Source organism: Rutidosis leptorrhynchoides, chromosome 1 (assembly GCF_046630445.1).
Source record: "Rutidosis leptorrhynchoides isolate AG116_Rl617_1_P2 chromosome 1, CSIRO_AGI_Rlap_v1, whole genome shotgun sequence".
In the NCBI taxonomy this organism is placed as follows: domain Eukaryota; kingdom Viridiplantae; phylum Streptophyta; class Magnoliopsida; order Asterales; family Asteraceae; genus Rutidosis; species Rutidosis leptorrhynchoides.
The window spans coordinates 5,113,719-5,137,055 of NC_092333.1; the positions used below are offsets into that span (position 1 = coordinate 5,113,719).

Here is a 23,337-nt window from a genome sequence, read left to right on the forward strand (position 1 = left end):
TTGTGATGATATTTTATGACTCAACTATAACCCATGTTTGGTTTAAGCATGAAATTTGATATCCATAGTCGAACTAAAGTTAGTGCCTATTATAGCATCACTAAACTAATAGTGTATTGTTTGTTTACATTTAGTAGGGCATTATTTGATTGATTCGCACTGGGCATCAATATTCTCAGGACCGGCCCTGATAATTGGATGTAGATTGTTTAATATGCATTTTAGGTTTTGATGAAATGTTCAGCTGACGAGTTTTTTAGTAGGACTTTGTGGTTCCACGGGTCATTAATCTAAATAACTTTAGCATTTACGTTCATTTAATACTTAAAACATATCATTAAACTGTTTCGTTTAAACAAACTCGTGGTTCCACGGGTCATTTTACTAGTAGAGTTATAATCCTGGAATCGTCACTTTCCAATTTTATCTAATTCTACTCTTTGATATATATTCCCTATCATGCTTACTTTTTTTCTTTATCGACAACGGCAATTTCGTTGTAGTTATACTGCCGATATGTTTCGAAAGAAATTTGAAAAAAAATCCTATGGACGACTGGGAATTAATACTCCATGAAGTTGACGATGGGGGGATGCATGCCTCTTGGACCAGAAGAAGAAGTAAACCAATTGCTTTGCTTGCTTCTAGTATTTTACTTATCATCATAGATGCGTGTGTGTGTGTGTGTTTTTTTTTTTTTTTTTTTTTTTCCTCTTCTTACAGTGCTTGCTGGTGTACTTGATGAATGCTCAAAATAAAATGCTTTGGTCGTATTTGATGAATGTTTAAAATAAAATGGTTTGGTGGTGTCTCTCATGTTTATATTTATACAAACTTACCTCTGCTCAAAATAAAATGGTTTAGTTGTATTTGATGAATGTTTAAAATAAAATGGTTTAGTTGTAATGCGGGGCTTCCTGCGTTTGTTTGCACCCACTTGGCGAGCATACTTTACACTCTAAACCACTAACTATATTATAAGTGAAGTTAGCATCCCATAAGTTACCCATCTGATAGTTGAAGAAAGAAATTGCTTAACTTACTTGATGTTTGATGCAAACAAAGACTTAAATTGATGCAAAGAAAGACTCCTGTTGAATGGATAAGTTTAACACATTCTAATTTATACTACGTACTTCGTATTTTACTTAATATCCAAGTCTGTTTTCACACTCCTGACATTCGACATTCAAAGCGTTTATGTGATTTCTGACTACCAAAGACGTGTTAGATTGTCGAACACGTACATCCCATAAAACTGTTTGCTGGTGACATGTATAAAGACAGCGTGTGTTAGCTAAATTGTTAATTTGTTACTATCATATGACATTATGTCAGATTGGTTGTGTGATGATGATAACATACACCGAGCCTAAAAGTACCCACATACTAGAGAGAACTTGACCAGTAAAGTTGACTAATCACTGGCTTTTATAACTATTATGTTAAAGCCAATTTTCTTTACAAGTTAATTAAATCCACCAAAAGATTTGATGAAAGTTGATAAAACACAGTTACTTGACAATTACCCCTTTAGCGAGTATTTCTTCCCTGTGAAGGCTTGGAACTTCGCTTCTTCATTCGATGGCTGCTCTTGTTTCGTCTCTTTAACAACTTCCTGCAAACAAAGTTAGCTTATTAGTTTAAACCATCTTAGCATATATACAAGTATCGGCAAGTAATACCACATGTAGTATTGACCAAAAAAATTATATCTAGTGGCATGCTTGGCACATGTACAGTCATAGCAACACGAATGTAAGAACTGTAGGTGTAAATCTTGACTTTCAAGCAGTTATATGAGTTGGTTGATTCGGGGTAATGTTTTGTCTCTACTGGGTCAAATGATGGGTAAGAAATATATAAATTCTAAATTAAACGGATATAAAGTGCATCTTTAAGCATTTTTTCATACTAATACTGAAATAATAATTGAACCCACCCTTGTGGTCCAGTGGTTCACCCCTTTGCACTTGTGCATTGGGATGGGGGTGGGGGGAGGTCTCAAGTTCGAGTCTCTCCCCTTAAAAATATTCGTGGGATTTATTTCCTGAAAGCCGAATTGTCCCGGGGAAGGTTTTACCGACCCGTATTCAGGACCCAGGTCCGACCGCCTGCCCCTCGGGATGGTATAAGGTTCGGATCCCTGTAATGCGGTTCGGGTTTCCTGCCCGAAAGCGCGTGCGTGCGTGGCAAATGAGAGTATTCGATGCCAACAACTTGTCTTTCACAAAAAAAAAAAAACAAAAATACTGAAATAATACAACTTTTGTAATAATCTTTGACCAGCCCCACATGCTAATTTACACAGTTTCATACGATAAATACCTTTTGCTTTTGAGAGCGTTCACTACGGCTGGCATTAGAACCGAACACGAGTTTCCCCTGAGTTTGACGAGAGCCACTTTGTGAAGTAGAACCAGTAGATGATGGTCCGTTGCCCCCGGAAACTGCAGGTTGTTTTCCTTTGGATCCAGAATCGGATGAAACTGGTGGGGCCTGATACTTCAACGGTTTACCATCCAACCTTCTCCCTGATCCAGTAAACGGGTGAAACATCGGTTCTTCAGGAACATCTGCTGCATCAACAAAAAACAAATCAGATAATTACATAAGCAAACATGTAAGCCTTAAGGTGCCAAATAAAGTTGGTCATTATGAGAAATACTGAATTTGAGTGATCACTCACGATAATACTACAAAATTGCTTGTTGTGATTAATTATGAAAGGTCAATATGAATGTTTATGGCGTAAAGTACACAAGCCAGTTCCTTACCTTCAGCGGGGGCCTTGGTTGAAGGTACGAACGCAGGCCTGTCTGGTTCCTTGTAATCAAGCGGAGGAGCGAAGTCTACCTCACAGTCAGTTTCAATGATGGTTATTGCACTTGAAGGCTTCGATTCAATGATATCGATATAGTATTTCTTGTTGTTATATGCCACCATAATGCTATCTCCCGTTGTTAAACAAGAAAAGTTCCTCAGAGTTGTCTCTAAGCTGCATGGTAAGAGCAAAATAAATAAATAATATTAGGTTGTGGTGCAAAACATATTATTAAAATATACGGTTGTAAACTGATATGCACACAAATGATTATATCAGACGATATAATGGACCGACTTGTGGACTTACATTGCTTTTGGATTGGAAATATTCAAAAAGTCAGATGTATGAGGTTGTAACTTAACATATGTACCCTTTGGAAGAGTCGCATTCTTTACGTTCACAGGGTCTCCTTCTTTTAAAAGCAGATTTTCCATCATCTAAATACACAAGACAAGATCGGTAACAAATATGTAAGACATAACGCCACATCTTAGGGATGTTTGGATTTTTCATTCAGAATCTGATTTTGTGATTAAAGCAAACTGAAGGCATAATCACTTTCAGAAAACATATCTAAATGTCCCCATAAGTGCTAAAAAATTAAAACTAATAGCAATAATATATAGTTATAATATAAAGATTAAAAGAAAAATTGAATATATGAGGAGGTTAACAAGTACCCAATAAGGCATGTAAATCATGCCTTCGTCTGCAATGAACTCGAGAACACCACAATGTGATACTCTATCAGTAGAAGCATTGCGCAGCTCAAACAGCATTGGATAATCAATGTGAAGGGAAGCTGCAAAATAAAATAAAATAAAATTTGCTCATCTTTGGTTTACAGACGATTTTAAAATTTGCTGCTTGCAAAAATATTACTATAGAAAATCAAACATTAATAACTAACCGAGGCGATCGAGTGCAGAAGGAGGCATTATAACTGAAAAGGAAACAAAGAGATATCAGTTACTGCATAGCAACCTGGATGGCAAAATATACAAGAAATATAAAATATAATTGAAAACGAAACTCACTTTTGTCACCATTTTCTATGTGGGACTGAAACATAAACAGAAAATCAAAGGGATTAGAAACATGTCAAATTAATTAAACATGACATCAAGACTTAGATTGTTTCAAACAAAAAAAACCAATTAAACAAATGGTGTTATGTGTTCCTTCCTTCGGAAAAAGAAAAGATTTTTAGAACTGAACCACTCAAATGTATATGGGCACTCGTTGTCACTAGTACACAATGTATACAAATAAAAAAATTATACGCGTTAACGATAGTTTCTAACCTTGTCAATAAAAGATGCAGGGTAGCACCTATAAGTTTGTTCAAAGGATGTTCCATGATATCTGTAATTGAAATACTGCAATTCACAGCAACACAACAAAAAGAAATGCAATACTGTTAGTATTACTTATTACTAATTACTAACACCATCTTCATGCTAGTTACACATAATTAAATAGGTACATCAAGAGAGTAAATAACATATTAAAAGTTAATAAAAGCACGTCTTATTACTAGAGGAGTCATAAGCACAAAAATGAAAGCTGTAAATTCGATACATTTACAACCATATACACTAGGATTAGGAAAATAAAGTTGTACACTATTTGGGGAAGATGAAGCTTAATTGTTCTTATCAGTACTGTAATTAAGATGACAGTTGATGTGCATAAATTTTTGGTAGCTAGAAGACATATGCATGTCTGGATACCTAAAAGAAATTAGCTTCTAACTATGACGAAAAACATAAAGGTGCCGTTTGTTTTTTAAGATGTTTTTGTCTGAAGATCTGCGGACCACATCTGTAAAGAAGATGTGGCCCGAAGGTTTGTATGCTGAATATTAAAGATTGTTTGTTTTTATGTCTACAAAATAACTTAGTCATGTCTGTAGCAGTTAGAAGCATATTTCTAAGTTTGCAAGGTTGCAGACAGAATAAGACATTATTTTATCTTATGTCTTTAGAAGAACAAACAGTCTCCAGTAAAAACGTTTGCGGGCACGCAAACATAAGACATAATAAGATCTGCAAACTAAAAAACAAACGACACCAAACTGTTGAAAATATATCCTGTCTAACTTGGCTAAAATTTATGGATATTTCTAGCACACCCTCATAAGCTAAAACCTGTCTAATTTGGCTAAATTAACCTACAAAACTGAATATAACTCCCTATTAATAACTACAAATTAAATCCTTAAACTCGTATAGTCAAAAGTTCTGTAGAAAGTTTAAAGCCTAGTATTAATAATCAGGGAATTTTACAAAAATAACGTTCTCGAAATCTCATTAAAATACACAATATCACTCAATATGATTTCCACAAGAGAACATTCATTTTCGCAATACCTGTTTGTCAAATAAAGTTTATTGCGATTTGAGTTTTTGTGACTCCGTTTTTGCAAAATTTCACTTTTTTGTAAAGTTGACCCTGTTCAAGAAACTTCTGCTTTTCAAGCGAAATTTAACATCCTTAGACCAATCCTCATCCTTCATCGCTTTCATTTAACTTCTATCCTCTACATTAGTGCCACATAAGCATTACTCCCTTTCACTAACCTTACACTAAAGTCTAAACACTACCAATCGTTCACTAAACAATAACCACAATTATACCCACAAAAATATAAAATGTAGAACCCACAAAACAAATGGTACAAGAATACAAAACAATGTGTCTCGGCCACTCCATCTCCTCCAAACGGACCAAACCCCACTTTCCTCTCACTAACGTGCCTACCGCGCCTATCTAGTGAAACATTTCACTAGTGCCAAACTATTGTGCTGGCTTGCTATCAAAAAGTTTAAAAAGAAAATAATATAACATATAACATAATAATAAAATGTTTGTTATTTTGTCAAAAATTATATAAGTATATAACAGGGTTGCTCAATATACTTTCCAACAACTTCACCTACAATCACCAAGAATAGTATACACCACAAACAAATAACAACAATTTTCAACATGAAAACTACTACAGTACTACTATAGTATAATCGTAAAACAGATAAATATTACATACCATATTTTACTTTGTTTCTAATTATAGCACCAACGAATACATCCAGCAACCTAAATTTAACACAGAATCAATAATCAGAGCAAGACAAACGGAAATTGAAATGAGATTTACCGTAATGATCATGTAAAACAACGCCAAAGATATTTGCAGGAAATCAAAAAGAACATAAAATATGATATAAAAAATAATTACCGAATGATAAAGCGGTGGGAATTCTAAAAATATATTTTCAGGAGAATTTATTTTTAGGGGGGGGGGAAAAAAAAAAGAAGAATGAGATACAAATAGGTTTTGGGGGAAGACAAAAACAACTAATGTACGCCGAGGGTTTGAGTGCACGCAATGTTTTCCCTAATATATAGAGTATTTTATTATTATTAGTTTAAACAATATTTATACAGATAAAATTGTAAAATAGCAAAAAAATACATTGTAATAATGATATTTTATTAGTATGTATTTTTTATTTTGAGATGATACTAGTTTATAACCCGCGCATTCGCGGGTATTTTATCATACATGTTTCTAAAAATATATTTGATTTATGTTAATGATATAAATAATATTAGTGCAATATATGAGAATAATAATTCGACAAATAGCAACCCTTTTGTTATTATAGATAAGAGAGATTTCGATCCTTGTAATATCCAAATTCACATCAGATTTTATAAATTACTGTATATGTACTTTATTTTGGAGGGTGAGGGTGTAATCTTCTTACATAATATGTGTATATAACATTCTTTATTACGGAGTATCAAATATCACAATGTTTGATATCAAGTTTAAAATAAAAAGTATAAACGACAATCTTTTTTTGTTCAATAAGCCTTCCATTTTGCAACCTTACTTCCATTCTTCAACCATCTAAACACACTATCAGATTCCAAGAATGATACAAGCAGGAGTTTATTAACATATAGACACATACATCAAACATCAAACACCAAACTTAGGAAACTTGGGCTTAGCTATCAAATTTTAATTTAGCTGTTGCTTAAACCCCTCACACTCCACCAGCCTTGTGTAAGCATCATCGACATGAAGATGAAATCTGCTACCCCTAACTCCTAAGTAGTAGGGGTGGCAATTTGGACGGGGCAAATAGATTTGGTCTGAAAACATAAAACTTCTTTGGTGTAGATTAATAAACACCCATTTAAAAGGTTGTTGAATTGTTTATCAAAATTAATTTCTTCATTTCAAATATCCACTCCCCTTTGTGGTTGATTGTTGTCATTTGTGTAATTGTCTGCATCTCCTGTATCAACCTTACATGTTGAATAAGGCGGCAATGTAACATTAATGAATACGCAGGATAATAATTGTAATGACCCGTCCTAATCTATCCGGACGAAGTCTATATTGATTATAAACGATTCACAACAGTTGATTACATCGCGAGGTACTTGACCTCTATATGATACATTTTACAAACATTGCATTCGTTCTTAAAAAGACAAACTTTCATTACATCGAAAGTTGACGACATGCATACCATTTCATAATATATTCAAACTATAAATGACTTGATAATAATCTTGATGAACTTAACAACTCGAATGCAACATCTTTTGAAATATGTCATGAATGACTCCAAGTAATGTCTTTAAAATGAGCAAATGCACAGCGTAAGATTTCTTTTGTACCTGAGAATAAACATGCTTTAAAGTGTCAACCAAAATGTTGGTGAGTTCATTAGTTTATCATAAAATAATCATTTCATAATTTTAATAGACCACAAGATTTCATATTTCCATTTCTCATAAACATACGTCCCATGCATAGAGACAAAAATATCATTCATATGGATTGAACACCTGGTAACCGACATTCACAATATGCATATTAGAATATCCCCATCATTCTGGGATCCTCCTTCGGACATGATATAAATTTCGAAGTACTAAAGCATCCGGTACTTTGGATGGGGCTTGTTGGGCCCGATAGATCTATCTTTAGGATTCGCGTCAATTAGGGTGTCTGTTCCCTAATTCTTAGATTACAAGACTTAATAAAAAGGGCATATTCGATTTCGATAATTCAACCATAGAATGTAGTTTCGATCACTTGTGTCTATTTCGTAAAGCATTTATAAAAGCAGCGCATGTATTCTCAGTCCCAAAAATATATATTGCAAAAGCATTTAAAAAAGGGAGCAAATGAAACTCACGCATATAATTATTGTAAAACAGTTAATAAAATATTTGCATGTATTCTCAGCCCCAAAAATGTAAAGAGTAAAAGGGGAGCAAATGAAACTCACGCATATAATTATTGTAAAACAGTTAATAAAAATTTGCATGTATTCTCAGCCCCAAAAATGTAAAGAGTAAAAGGGGAGCAAATGAAACTCACCATACTGTATTTTGTAGTAAAAATACATATAACGACATTAAACAACTGAACAATGCAGGGTTGGCCTCGGATTCACGAACCTATATCATTTGTATATATATATATATATATATATATATATATATATATATATATATATATATATATATATATATATATATATTAAAACATATACTTGTAGTCGAACAAATATATATATTTATTAGTGACATCATTAAAAATTTATAGGTTTCATTATTTGTTTAAATGTACTCATTTCATATATTTTAAGGATATTAATATAATTAAGTTATGTATGTTAAATATATTTTATATGAAGATCCTTTGTTTGTGAAAATGTTAATTATGATAATATTAATTTTAGTAATAATAATGATATTTTATAATAGTAATGATAAAAGTGATAATAATAATGTTAATAAGAATAATGATATTACTAATGCTAATAATACAAAATTCATATTAATATTGGTAAAGATGATAATAGTTTTAATATTTAATATTACAAGTAAAGGTATTTATGTCAATAATTATATTAATGATAATAATAATAATGATATGTATTATAATAATAGTAATAATCATAATCATAATAATTATAACAATGATAATATTACTCATACTAGTGGTAAAATGATATAATTTATACTTTGAAAGATAATATTAATATTAGTAATAGCATTAATAATACTAAAAATCTTATTTGTAACTATAATCATAAAAATACGTATGTTAGTAATAATAATGGTATTGATAATTATAATACATGTAATTATATCAATAATTAATAATCACAATCATAATAATAATAATACTTGTACCAATATTAATAATAATAATAATAATAATAATAATAATAATAATAATACTAATACTAATAGTACTTAGTGATATTAATTAGTAATAACAAAAATGATAATAATATTACTCCTATTATCTATATTAACCTAATTAATAACAATCTTTAATAATAATAACAATCATAATGTCAATAATAATAATAATAATAATAATAATAATAATAATAATAATAATAATAATAATAATAATAATAATAATAATAATAATAATAATAATAATAATAATAATAATAATGATACTAATAATAACAATAATAATAATAATAATAATAATAATAATAATAATAATAATAATAATAATAATAATAATAATAATAATAATAATAATAATAAAAATAATAATAATACAAGAACTACCTCAAAATTCGGCCCAAAAAGAATATAATGACCCTGCCAGGATTCGAACCCGAGACCTCTCGCACACCCTACAACTCTCACGACCACTGCACCACTTCTGTTTTTCTGATTTATACTCAAACAGTTTTTATTTACATCGTAAATAGTTCATCTTCTCCTTTCTTCTTCTTCCATCTTTACTAGTCGACCAACAATTTAATTACCCAATCATCAAAATAAATAAAAGGTTTAAATTAAAGCTTCAACTACCTATAATCGGTATATTGTTCAAATAAATAAAATAAAAAAAAATTGAAGAACAAGCTGTTGTATTCAGCGACTGTAAAAACAAAAACAAAAAAAATATGATTTTGATTTCGGAACCGTTTTAGACAAAATTTATAAAACGAATTATGTTGCAATTCGATCCTAGAAACTTTTGGGATCTTTAATTGACACAGAAACAATAAAACAAGTTCCAATTTACTGATGAACACTACTTTGACCTTTTTGATTTATAAAGTTTGACCTCAAAATTTGTAATCGATAAAATGAATTGAAAGCTATAAATTTACAGTTATATCAAGTAATCAATTCCTAACAACACTGCATTTGTAGATTTTGAAATTTCATTCGCATATGAGCTTTTGATTTTTAAAAACTTGAAACAGGGACGACGAGCTGAAAACATAAAAAAAATAAAAAATAAAACCTCCTTTAGCAATCGCAGGTGTCTTTGATTTATATTTGTTATGAATAATTGAATGGTTCAATCCCAAAAATATAAGATAGCTCGTTGGTTTTCTAAAGGGAAGGGTATCGGCATTCATTTGCTAGGACAAGGAGAAGAAACAAAAAAAAAATAAAGGCAGACAAGGAAATTTTAACAGAATCGTACGAATTATGGACTTTGTTAACCAACTTGTTTATATCAGATTTGGATTCCTAATAGATCAGTAATATAGATAGGTTACAAATATTTAGTAATATTATTACAGTAAATAATAACACATTTAACACTAAATAATAATAGGATTAGTATTAATAATTAAAATAATACTAGTAATAAGGGTGATATCAATATATATATATATATATATATATATATATATATATATATATATATATATATATATATATATATATCTGAATTTAGTATTTGTTTATATTTTTATGTATATTTGAATATATAACAGTATTTATATATCTGTATTTATATTTCTCTTATATTTATATATTTATATATTTATGTTTATAGATTATGATTAATCTTTTAATAAGTATCATAATAATATCCGTAAAGTTTTTTAACTAGTAGCAATACAAGTATAATATTAATATTACTACTGATGATAATGATAATAATTATTATGAAATATATAACTCCAATATTATTTATAGCAATAATACTAATATATATATATTAATATTAATATTTATTTTAATATTTAATAATAATGAAGTAATAATAATATTAACATAACAATTACAATTTTTAACTTGTAATTTCATCTAATATTCTAATCGTACATATTATTACTTATGTAACATTTACTAAATATATTTTATATACTATATAATAACACATACAGATATTTGATACAATTTAATATATTTCAATATACATACAATCCATAATTATGGATGGAAATCATATATACATATATATTTTATTTTAATAACAACATTATTATCTTGTATTTTATTTTACTTAATTAGTTCCAGCAACTAGATTGTATACTATTATTTTAAATTATTATTTTTATTTATTTATGTGTATATATATATATATACATATTTATTTACAAGCAATGGTTCGTGAATCGTCGAGCATAGTCAAAGGGTACCTGATTACATAAATATAGTTCCAAAGGTTTTGAGACTCAATATAATAGATTTTTGCTGATCGTGTCGAAATCATATAGAGATTAAGTTTAAATTTGGTCGGAAATTCCCGGGTCACTACAGTACCTACCCGTTAAAGAAATTTCATCCCGAAATTTGAGTGAGGTGGTCATGGCTAACTATAAAAATGTTTTCATGACGAATATGAGTTGATAAATAGAGTTTTATCATCATTGAGTAATATGGATAAAACAATTTGATTATTCGAAGAGCACGAGTGAAGCTATTCACAAAAGAATGAAATGAGAAACAAAGATTTGTTTTTAACTTTTGACGTAGTCAGGTTTGAATTCCGGAATTCAAGGGATTTAAAGAAAATCTTGAAAATCTATAAGATCTGATTCTTCGGGATTTATGGGAAATAAGATCTCTATAATTAAATGCGATCACCTGTCTCGATTGCTCTTGTCTGGTATTTTCACTATAAATGAACTTCTTCCGTTTCATTATTTCCCATCACTTCCAATTTCTATATTTTAATTCATTCTTCCAAATCATCAATCAATATGCTTCATCCAGTTTTAATTCTGGATATATTCCTGACTTTCATATTGATCATTCTCCTTTTTCATCTATCACTGGTGGAATCTGTCTACTTCTACTATACTCTTGGGTTGATACTATTCTTAATTATACCGTGCCTTTATATTGCTATTTGTATTAATATCCACAGTTTGTAACTTTTGAGTTGTTGTTGGGTTTTATATCTTCCTTTCTATTTCGATGTCTCTGCTTTCGTCCTTCTGTAATTATTGACATCCACAGTTAATACTCTCTCCAATTTACTGTGATTTGTACTCTCATTTATTTCAGATCTTCATTCTTTTGTTTTCTCTTCCCGACTTTAAATCAAGCGAATAATGATCCAGAATTCCTAAATGTGGAGTTTTGAATGAATTTAATGTTCTAAACAAGAAAGAACGAGATCGTACGATTTGATTTGTCAAATTACCCGAACCGCTGAGAATGGAACTATCAAGAATATATTTTCTTGATATGTTTAGAAGTTAAGCAGAATGAAAGAGTTTTGTAACATGGGACATGATGACGTTATGATCTGTGAATCATCACGTTCCATTAGAAACTCAGCATGACTTACTGTAATATAATCACATTGATCAAGTGTCATTATATTATACTAACTCATGCTTCAATTCCCAACACTTCTCCAGAATTCATTCATAATTTATACTTAGATGTTACAGAATATTGAAAACTAAAACAGTTTTCAATATGATGTAATACAGATAGCACGAAGAGGTATATAATTTCGGACGAGAATATTTATGAAAATATCTTCAGAAGTATCGAAGATATTTATGATGATATTTTAGAATTTCTAAGTTCGTTGGTTGATGGAGAAAGATTTTCCGCAAGATTTTAACATGACTTCGGAGCAAGATATTCTCTAAAGATTTCAACGGATCCAGAATTAGCTGGATTCTTTAAATATAGGGTATGGTCCTTGTATTTGTCCTTGGTCTCCTTCATGGTTAGCTCAATCCGTTTTTTTTCAGTTCCAACTTTTCTGAGCTTTTCCAACATACTATTCTTTATCATTAAACTTTCAACGATTAAGGTCGTTTACGGTTGTCTACAGTTTCTGCTGCTTCATTCAGCTTTTTCAACATTCAGAGTATTGGTTTGTAGGCTGAGTGCTGTTCAGAATTTCAGAATGAAAGACCATAATTCTAAAAGATAAATGTTATACATATAACTGTTGATGTAGATATGCTGTACGTTTTCAAAGTACTGATTGTTGATTCCCGATAATTGGTATGGCAGTTCTCGTTACAAGATGCGGATGAGTATATGATAGAGTTTCAATAAATAAATATAATGATTTATCGGAGAGATTTAAACCAATAAGCAACGAGGTTGATGGTACGTCTGCTGGTAATATGGTAGAATATGAAAGGTTTCCCGGTAACAATAAAAGAGCACGCATATATATCAAGGTTATAATAACGTTGTTTCGAATGAAAAGTCGAAGTTGACTTGTTGGAGCTGTGACAAAATTGACTAATTTGGAAAGAGATTGCAAAGTTATTTTCGGCAATAATAACGCTAAAGGAATTAGCACAGCTACGCGTTAAACGTTTACTCAGTTTTCGAGAGTTTTCAGGTGCATAACTATACGCATAAATCTTTCCTTCCATAGATGAAGTGCGGTTGGTTCATCCTCTCGATTGAGGTGTTTTCAAGAATCATGAAAGGTTTGAACGTGGATCATAATCGTCAAGATACAAATGAGGGTTAAGATGAAATCAAGTGGCAAACTTGAAGATATGTTTAGTTTCATATGTTATGATCAATATTTTAATTCATTTTATTTGTCCAATGTTGATAGTCCTCACTTGATAGTCCTCAGTTAGCAGTGTACAATTAAAAATTCATATATAGTTTACTATATAATATTTGAATTAATTTATACGTATCGTGACCCGTGTACATGTCTCAGACTCGATCACAACTCAAATTATATATATTATTGTAGAATCAACCTCAACCCTGTATAGAGAACTCGATCATTACTGCATATAGAGTGTCTATGGTGATTCCAAATAATATATATAGATGCTTCGATATGATATGTCAAAACCTTGTATACGTGTCCCGATATTTAAAGTGCGTAAAATAAATAATAGAAAATTAAATAACGATAAATAAAGTGCGTAAAGTAAATAACATAAATTAAATGACGATAAATAAAATTGCGAGAATGTAAATTACGATAAATAAAAAATGTAATCAGTTAGCTAGGAACAATTAGCTAGGAACAGTTAGCGTGGATTCTTAACAAAATTCCTCATAGTTAATTTGTTTGTTTCTAACAAATTTTATTTTGTCAAATATTTTCTTTATTATGCCACTTCTTGGATTCTGATAAATCAAAATCCAAATATGAAATTGGATGAATATGGTTATTCTGTGGTAAACGGATTCGTATCCCTGTAGATGTAAGTAGGATAGTAAATGAATGTTGAATCAGATTCGAAGAATGTACAGTGTAACTTATTATTGTGAAATCTGAATATTCCTCGGGTATTACCTACCCGTTAAAATGTTTTCACAATTAACACTTTGTACAAAAGAATTTTTTAATTACAATCATTATGAAAATATATATATACATATATATTTTCTTCAGATGTAATCATGGATTTAATGAGTTAATATAATGTTAATCTCATCTGATTTGCGGTTGGAACTAGAATGAATAATCTCCAAAACTTTAGAGATTACATAATCACCGTGAAGAATGAAGATAATAGATGTACAACGATACGTAGAACGATGATTATACTTGAAGTATAGATGGTGATATTGAGGCATGGATTGTTGATGATACTTGTGTTGTTATTGATGGTACTATTGGTGCCGGTGATGTTGCTGAAGCTGATAAATTTTGGACCATATTCTTCAAATTGATTACTCGAGCGTGGAGTTCGTTGACTTCTTCTATTATTCCGGATGATTGTCGGTCGGAACAAGCAGACGAATAAAGTTTAGAATTTTAGATAGAATATAATCGTGGCGAGATATTCGGGAAATGAGGGTGAAAATGGTGTTACGAACAGGTTTACCGGTAAGTGCTTCAGGTTCTTCATCAAGAGGTGAATTCGATTAGTGCAACGGATCGCCTTCTACGCGTCTCCATTGATTAAGTCGACTACGAACTCATCAGATGAATTGGGGATGGCTGATTGATTTAGTCATTCTGGTGACACCGCTTTCGGAGTTCGAGCGGAAATCCATATCGGAATAGCTGTCGGAATAACTATCAGAATAGCTATCGGAATCTAAGGGACTCGAACTGGTTGAGGGGTTCATCTCATACGATCAGATGAAGGATTTTCGATAAGAAATAGATTATAGGATGTAGATTAGTACCCTGCAATACATAATTTACATATGCATATATAATACTAAAATCCCATACGTTTCGGAGGAATCTACGAAAGCTGTCAGACAAAGGTAACAATAACAGATACGCTAAGATATGAATTTATCTATGCAATATTCATGCAATCAATGCAGTAATATGTGTCTACACTAGGAATGATAAGCAGGTAATTTCTTAAGGATGATAAGTAGATGATTTTCGACACGAAATGATAAGTAAAACTTTTGACATGCAGACACGGTCGAAGTCCAGACTCACTAATGCATCCTAACGACTATCAGTTAGACACACTAATGCAAGACCTGGTTCACTAAGACCACCGCTCTGATACCAACTGTAATGACCCATCCTAATCCATCCGGACGAAGTCCATATCGATTATAAACGATTCACAACAGTTGATTACATCGCGAGGTACTTGAACTCTATATGATACATTTTACAAACATTGCATTCGTTCTTAAAAAGACAAACTTTCATTACATCGAAAGTTGACGACATGCATACCATTTCATAATATATTCAAACTATAAATGACTTGATAATAATCTTGATGAACTTAACAACTCGAATGCAACATCTTTTGAAATATTTCATGAATGACTCCAAGTAATGTCTTTAAAATGAGCAAATGCACAGCGGAAGATTTCTTTTGTACCTGAGAATAAACATGTTTTAAAGTGTCAACCAAAAGGTTGGTGAGTTCATTAGTTTATCATAAAATAATCATTTCATAATTTTAATAGACCACAAGATTTCATATTTCCATTTCTCATAAACATACGTCCCATGCATACAGACAAAAATATCATTCATATGGATTGAACACCTGGTAACCGACATTCACAATATGCATATTAGAATATCCCCATCATTTCGGGATCCTCCTTCGGACATGATATAAATTTCGAAGTACTAAAGCACACGGTATTTTGGATGGGGCTTGTTGGGCCCGATAAATCTATCTTTAGGATTCGCGTCAATTAGGGTGTCTGTTCCCTAATTCTTAGATTACCAGACTTAATAAAAAGGGCATATTCGATTTCGATAATTCAACCATAGAATGTAGTTTCGATCACTTGTGTCTATTTCGTAAAGCATTTATAAAAGCAGCGCATGTATTCTCAGTCCCAAAAATATATATTGCAAAAGCATTTAAAAAAGGGAGCAAATGAAACTCACGCATATAATTATTGTAAAACAGTTAATAAAATATTTGCATGTATTCTCAGCCCCAAAAATGTAAAGAGGAAAAGGGGAGCAAATAAAACTCACGCATATAATTATTGTAAAACAGTTAATAAAACATTTGCATGTATTCTCAGTCCCAAAAATGTAAAGAGTAAAAGGGGAGCAAATGAAACTCACCACACTGTATTTTGTAGTAAAAATACATATAACGACATTAAATAACTGAACAATACAGGGTTGGCCTCGGATTCACGAACCTATATCATTTGTATATATATATTAAAACATATACTTGTAGTAGAACAAATATATATATTTATTAGTGACATCATTAAAAATTTATAGGTTCATTATTTGTTTAAATGTACTCATTTCATATATTTTAAGGATATTAATATAATTAAGTTATGTATGTTAAATATATTTTATATGAAGATCCTTTGTTTGTGAAAATGTTAATTATGATAATATTAATTTTAGTAATAATAATGATATTTTATAATAGTAATGATAAAAGTGATAATAATAATGTTAATAAGAATAATGATATTACTAATGCTAATAATACAAAATTCATATTAATATTGGTAAAGATGATAATAGTTTTAATATTTAATATTACAAGTAAAGGTATTTATGTCAATAATTATATTAATGATAATAATAATAATAATAATGATATGTACTATAATAATAGTAATAATCATAATAATTATAACAATGATAATATTACTCATACTAGTGGTAAAATGATATAATTTATACTTTGAAAGATAATATTAATATTAGTAATAGCATTAATAATACTAAAAATCTTATTTGTAACTATAATCATAAAAATACGTATGTTAGTAATAATAATGGTATTGATAATTATAATACATGTAATTATATCAATAATTAATAATCACAATCATAATAATAATAATAATACTTGTACCAATATTAATAATAATAATAATAATAATAATAATAATAATAATAATAATACTAATACTAATAGTACTTAGTGATATTAATTAGTAATAACAAAAATGATAATAATATTACTCCTATTATCTATATTAACCTAATTAATAACAATCTTTAATAATAATAACAATCATAATGTCAATAATAATAATAATAATAATAATAATAATAATAATAATAATAATAATAATAATAATAATAATAATAATAATAATAATAATAATAATAATAATAATAATAATAATAATGATACTAATAATAACAATAATAATAATAATAATAATAATAATAATAATAATAATAATAATAATAATAATAATAAAAATAATAATAATACAAGAACTACCTCAAAATTCGGCCCAAAAAGAATATAATGACCCTGCCAGGATTCGAACCCGAGACCTCTCGCACACCCTACAACTCTCACGACCACTGCACCACTTCTGTTTTTCTGATTTATACTCAAACAGTTTTTATTTACATCGTAAATAGTTCATCTTCTCCTTTCTTCTTCTTCCATCTTTACTAGTCGACCAACAATTTAATTACCCAATCATCAAAACAAATAAAAGGTTTAAATTAAAGCTTCAACTACCTGTAATCGATATATTGTTCAAATAAATAAAATAAAATAAAAATTGAAGAACAAGCTGTTGTATTCAGCGACTGTAAAAACAAAAACAAAAATATGATTTTGATTTCGGAATCGTTTTAGACAAAATTTATAAAACGAATTATGTTGCAATTCGATCCTAGAAACTTTTGGGATCTTTAATTGACACAGAAACAATAAAACAAGTTCCAATTTACTGATGAACACTACTTTGACCTTTTTGATTTATAAAGTTTGACCTCAAAATTTTTAATCGATAAAATGAATTGAAAGCTATAAATTTGCAGTTATATCAAGAAATCAATTCCTAATAACACTGCATTTGTAGATTTTGAAATTTCATTTGCATATGAGCTTTTGATTTTTAAAACTTGAAACAGGGACGACGAGCTGAAAACATAAAAAAAAACCTCCTTTAGCAATCGCAGGTGTCTTTGATTTATATTTGTTATGAATAATTGAATGGTTCAATCCCAAAAATATAAGATAGCTCGTTGGTTTTCTAAAGGGAAGGGTATCGGCATTCATTTGCTAGGACAAGGAGAAGAAACCAAAAAAATAAAGGCAGACAAGGAAAATTTAACAGAATCGTACGAATTATGGACTTTGTTAACCAACTTGTGTATATCAAATTTGGATTTCTAATAGATCAGTAATATAGATAGGTTACAAATATTTAGTAATATTATTTCAGTAAATAATAACACATTTAACACTAAATAATAATAGGATTAGTATTAATAATTAAAATAATACTAGTAATAAGGGTGATATCAATATATATATATATATATATATATATATATATATATATATATATATATATATATATATATATATATATATATATATATATATATATATATATATATATCTGAATTTAGTATTTGTTTATATTTTTATGTATATTTGAATATATAACAGTATTTATATATCTGTATTTATCTTTATTTATATTTCTCTTATATTTATATATTTATATATTTATGTTTATAGATTATGTTTAATCTTTTAATAAGTATCATAATAATATCCGTAAAGTTTTTTTAACTAGTAGCAATACAAGTATAATATTAATATTACTACTGATGATAATGATAATAATTATTATGAAATATTTAACTCCAATATTATTTATAGCAATAATACTAATATATATATATATATATATATATATATATATATATATATTAATATTTATTTTAATATTTAATAATAATGAAGTAATAATAATATTAACATAACAATTACAATTTTTAACTTGTAATTTCATCTAATATTCTAATCGTACATATTATTACTTATGTAACATTTACTAAATATATTTTATATACTATATAATAACACATACAGATATTTGATACAATTTAATATATTTCAATGTACATACAATCCATAATTATGGATGGAAATCATATATACATATATATTTTATTTTAATAACAACATTATTATCTTGTATTTTATTTTACTTAATTAGTTCCAGCAACTAGATTGTATACTATTATTTTAAATTATTATTTTTATTTATTTATGTATATATATATATACATATTTATTTACAAGCAATGGTTCGTGAATCGTCGAGCATAGTCAAAGGGTACCTGATTACATAAATATAGTTCCAAAGTTTTTGAGACTCAATATAATAGATTTTTGCTTATCGTGTCGAAATCATATAGAGATTAAGTTTAAATTTGGTCGGAAATTCCCGGGTCACTACAATAATAGTGGTGATTAAGATAATGTTGTTTCTGGGATTAAATCTACAACAATGGAAGGGGTTGAGACTAGTGATGGGCAAGGCAATACAAATACTAAAACCCCAAGAGCATGGGTAAATCCAAACATCACTTTTGCTGACTTCTTAAAACAAAACAAAGATGAAGAAGAATTAAAAATGGAGTTCATTCCTCCTGTTTTAATGTCTAATGGTCAAAAGAGAGTAGTTTTCTCCGCTGAGGAGGTTAAAAAGGGCGGTAGTGCATTTTCTCTTCAATTATATGGGTATTTTATTGGAACTTCTATGGATTATAGGGTTGTTAATGCCCATCTAAGGAGAATGTGGCGGAGGTATGACCTTAAAGAAATCGTCAAAACAGCTGCAGGATTTTATTTATGCAAATTTAAAAATGAAAAGGGTATGAAGGAGGTTCTTGAGAGTGGTCCATGGTTAGTTAATAATGTTCCTTTTTTCGTGAATCAGTGGGAACCTGGGGTTTGGCTTGAAAAAATTGAACCTGAAAAAGTTCCAATTTGGATTTGCATTCACAATATACCCATTGAACTATGAAGTGGCTGAAGTATAGGTAAACTTGTTAGTGGTATTGGTAGGCCTATGTTGATGGACAAAGTTACTTCAGAGAGATGTTTGAGTAAAAGTGGAAGACTAGGTTTTGCTAGAGTTTTGACTGAAGTCAATGCAGCTGATGACCTTCCTAGCTTTGTCGAATTTTCCTATCCTGTGATTGGTTCTTTTCCAGCTAAAGTGGGTAAACTTGAGGTGACTTATCAATGGAAACCACCTTTATGCACTTATTGCAAAGTGTTTGGGCACTCTTTTAATACTTGAAAAATTAGGCCTAAAACAGAAGATGAAGTATCTGCACAAGTGTTAAAAGACGCTTTGAAAATCAACAATGATGGTGAAACAGTTGATTTAAATAACCAGTGTGTTGAGAACGACTCTAAAGTTGTTAGTAAGAAAGGAAGGGTATTTCATAAGTTGAATTTTGATAATAATAAAAGTCAATGGCAGTCAACAGAAGCAAAAGGTATCAAGCAAAATGCAGTTAAGAATAATTATGGTATTAAAGACAATATTGCTGTGGGGGAAACAGATTGGAATGTGGAGTCCCAGAAAAGTCGAAATCATAATGTTTTAAGGAAAAGAGATAAAGGGAAGGGCATTGATGGTGAAGGTAATAATAAGACATATTCCAAATATAGAATTGAAACAAACAATCATTTTTATGTATTAGTAGATGATGAGGGTAATGGTGATTGATGTTAAGTCTGATAATACTGCTCCGAAATTAGGGTATTCTACATCTTGTTAGTTTCCTTCTTTATATCTAGTATAGGTCCTCGAGTTTCGCTCAAATTAGTGTTACTCATGTTGTAATCCTCTTTGTATCATTTCCTTATCAATAAAATTATCTTGCTTTTCAAAAAAAAAATAAACGCAGGTCCTAGGTCCAACAGGGAATTTTGATAAGATATTTAGCAAATGCAATTTTAACCATTTAACAAAAATTAACTCAAGATGGCATTATTATTGTGAATCGATACTAATTTTCTATACAAATGGATGAAAAGTACTTTGTTTCAGCCAAGCGTACCTGTCAGGCTCACTTCGACCCTCCATGACATTTTTGAAATGCAAAAGAAGGCATCAAATTATCTCATTTCATCATTTTAGCTTCAAGTCTTGCCTTCTGTTGATTCTCCCATGATCTGATATTGACCTATTCATGTATGAATCTGAACATAAGGTCTAGGTATTATGAATAAAGGCAATATATTAACTACTATGCAATACATTACGATGACCTGTTAAAAATAGCAATTAGAGAAATACACTGCATTAAAGCTGTCAAAAACTTTATTGCTACCTGATGTTGCTGCTGTAATGCTGTTACCAACAGCTACACAACATATTTCAGTCATAAAGTCTCACTTTGACGACTATTAAAACCCGTTTAGACTCAACAAACTCAAACAAATTATATATGTATTTGAAGCTTGTCGGGGGTACTTTATAGTGCAATAAATAGTATTCATCAAAACTCATCCAATTTAAATTTACAAACCCGCAAAGTTGACCCGAAGTCATTTTTGACATTTTTATTAAAACTATAAAATTTACCATAGACAACTCAAAATCAAATCCGGGTGACCTAAATATTTCACTTTAATTCCACGAGTCTAAACAGACATTTCAGACATGTCCTTATCAAAAAATACCCAATTTGGCACCATATGGCCCAAACGGGTCGGGGGTCTAAATGGATGATAAAATGTGAAACTTGAAAGATGTAATGCTCCAGAATTTAAAGTTTGATTCTTAAACTTAAGCTATAAAAGACAAATAATAATAATGAATTGCAGTGTACAGTACCTCATTCCATTTAATTAGATGGGCATACTCAGTGCAATGAGTTGCGGTTCTTGGAGTTTCTGCTAGTGTACATATAGGGAACTTCATTTGTGGTGGGAAAATCCCAATCGTTAATTTTTAACTACGGCGTCAGCCTATGGTAAAATTACTCTGGCATGACCCGTGAAACCTTCATTTTCACCATATACCATAGGCTAATTGGTCTCTTCTAGTGGGTTGTCATTACTCATTAGAGTCATATTCTGGTTTTAACAAACTTACATATAATTTAGTTAAGACTTCCAACTTGCATTTCAAATCAGAATTCTTTAATTATATATTTTTTAATTGATGACAACAAAGTGCAATCAGCTTATCTTCATCTGGCATTTATCAAATTATTATAATCAGAAAATAAAAGTAAAAAAAATGAATAGCCAAACAAAAGAAAATTACTACTACAAATGAACAAAAAACTTACATGATAATAACGTTACACAAATCAATTAAACGAATCACCTGCACATGTAGCATCATTATAGAGTAAGTAATTTTCTTTTGTTAACAAAAAAACTAAAAAAAAAAAAATCTGGATTAAAAAATGAAAAAAAATGAAAAAAAAAACTCAATCACAGGCTAAAATTGAATTTTGTACAATGTTAACATACAAATTGAGATTTTGAGTAGAAACGTACAAATAGTTAAAAGTTGTCATGACCCGAATTTTTCCATGATTATTGATGTCAAAGCAGGGGGGTATAAAATACTATTAAATTTTAGCAGAAAATACTATTAAATACGATACAATTTTACACAAGATATTTATTTATTTATAGAATGGATATACTTAAACCTTGCTACAACACTTATAGGCAGTGTACCTAATCGTACAGTAGTGTAGTTTTTAGTAAGTCCGGTTCGTTCCACAGGGAAATCTTTAAACAAAGCTCAACGCTATATTAGTTTACTTTTATAAAAATACAAATATATATATAGGTAATATTATTATTATAAAGGGGGGTTTTTACCGTTTAATGACCGGTTTGTCGATTTTAAAACTTTAGTCGCAGTTAAAACCTAATGTAAAATATAAAATAAATACAAGATTTTATATTAAAGCGTAAAGTAAATAACGATAATGAAATTGCGAATAATAAAAATGCGATAAAATTAAATTGCGATAATTAAAAAGTACGATAATTAAAAGTGCGATAAAA

At 29.5% G+C, this 23,337-nt stretch overlaps 1 protein-coding gene across 2 annotated transcripts; it reads right to left on the bottom strand.

The window, feature by feature from the left end:
• Positions 1–1,223: 1,223 nt before the first annotated feature.
• LOC139855506 (uncharacterized) lies at positions 1,224–6,126 on the bottom strand. Of its 2 annotated transcripts, none has more exons than XM_071844738.1 (10): positions 6,069–6,126; positions 5,877–5,926; positions 4,132–4,206; positions 3,865–3,889; positions 3,738–3,770; positions 3,508–3,629; positions 3,134–3,264; positions 2,778–2,998; positions 2,329–2,579; positions 1,224–1,618 (listed from the first exon to the last, which is right to left on the bottom strand). In XM_071844738.1, exons 2-10 carry the CDS (start codon positions 5,877–5,879, stop codon positions 1,526–1,528), a joined length of 954 nt encoding a protein of 317 aa, XP_071700839.1. In that variant the 5' UTR covers positions 5,880–5,926; positions 6,069–6,126; the 3' UTR covers positions 1,224–1,525. The 2 variants fall into 2 exon arrangements, with proteins under 2 accessions (XP_071700839.1, XP_071700846.1); XM_071844745.1 differs by having other exon boundaries at positions 1,232–1,618; positions 2,329–2,576.
• Between the last annotated feature and the right edge of the window lie 17,211 nt (positions 6,127–23,337).

Bases quoted from the DNA above. Each gene is read 5' to 3' on its own strand.
- LOC139855506 (XM_071844738.1), bottom strand. The intron at 3,890-4,131 runs GTTAGAAACTAT...TTTATGTTTCAG, and splicing joins CTGCATCTTTTATTGACAAG to TCCCACATAGAAAATGGTGA. The intron at 3,630-3,737 runs GTTAGTTATTAA...TTTATTTTGCAG, and splicing joins TTCTGCACTCGATCGCCTCG to CTTCCCTTCACATTGATTAT.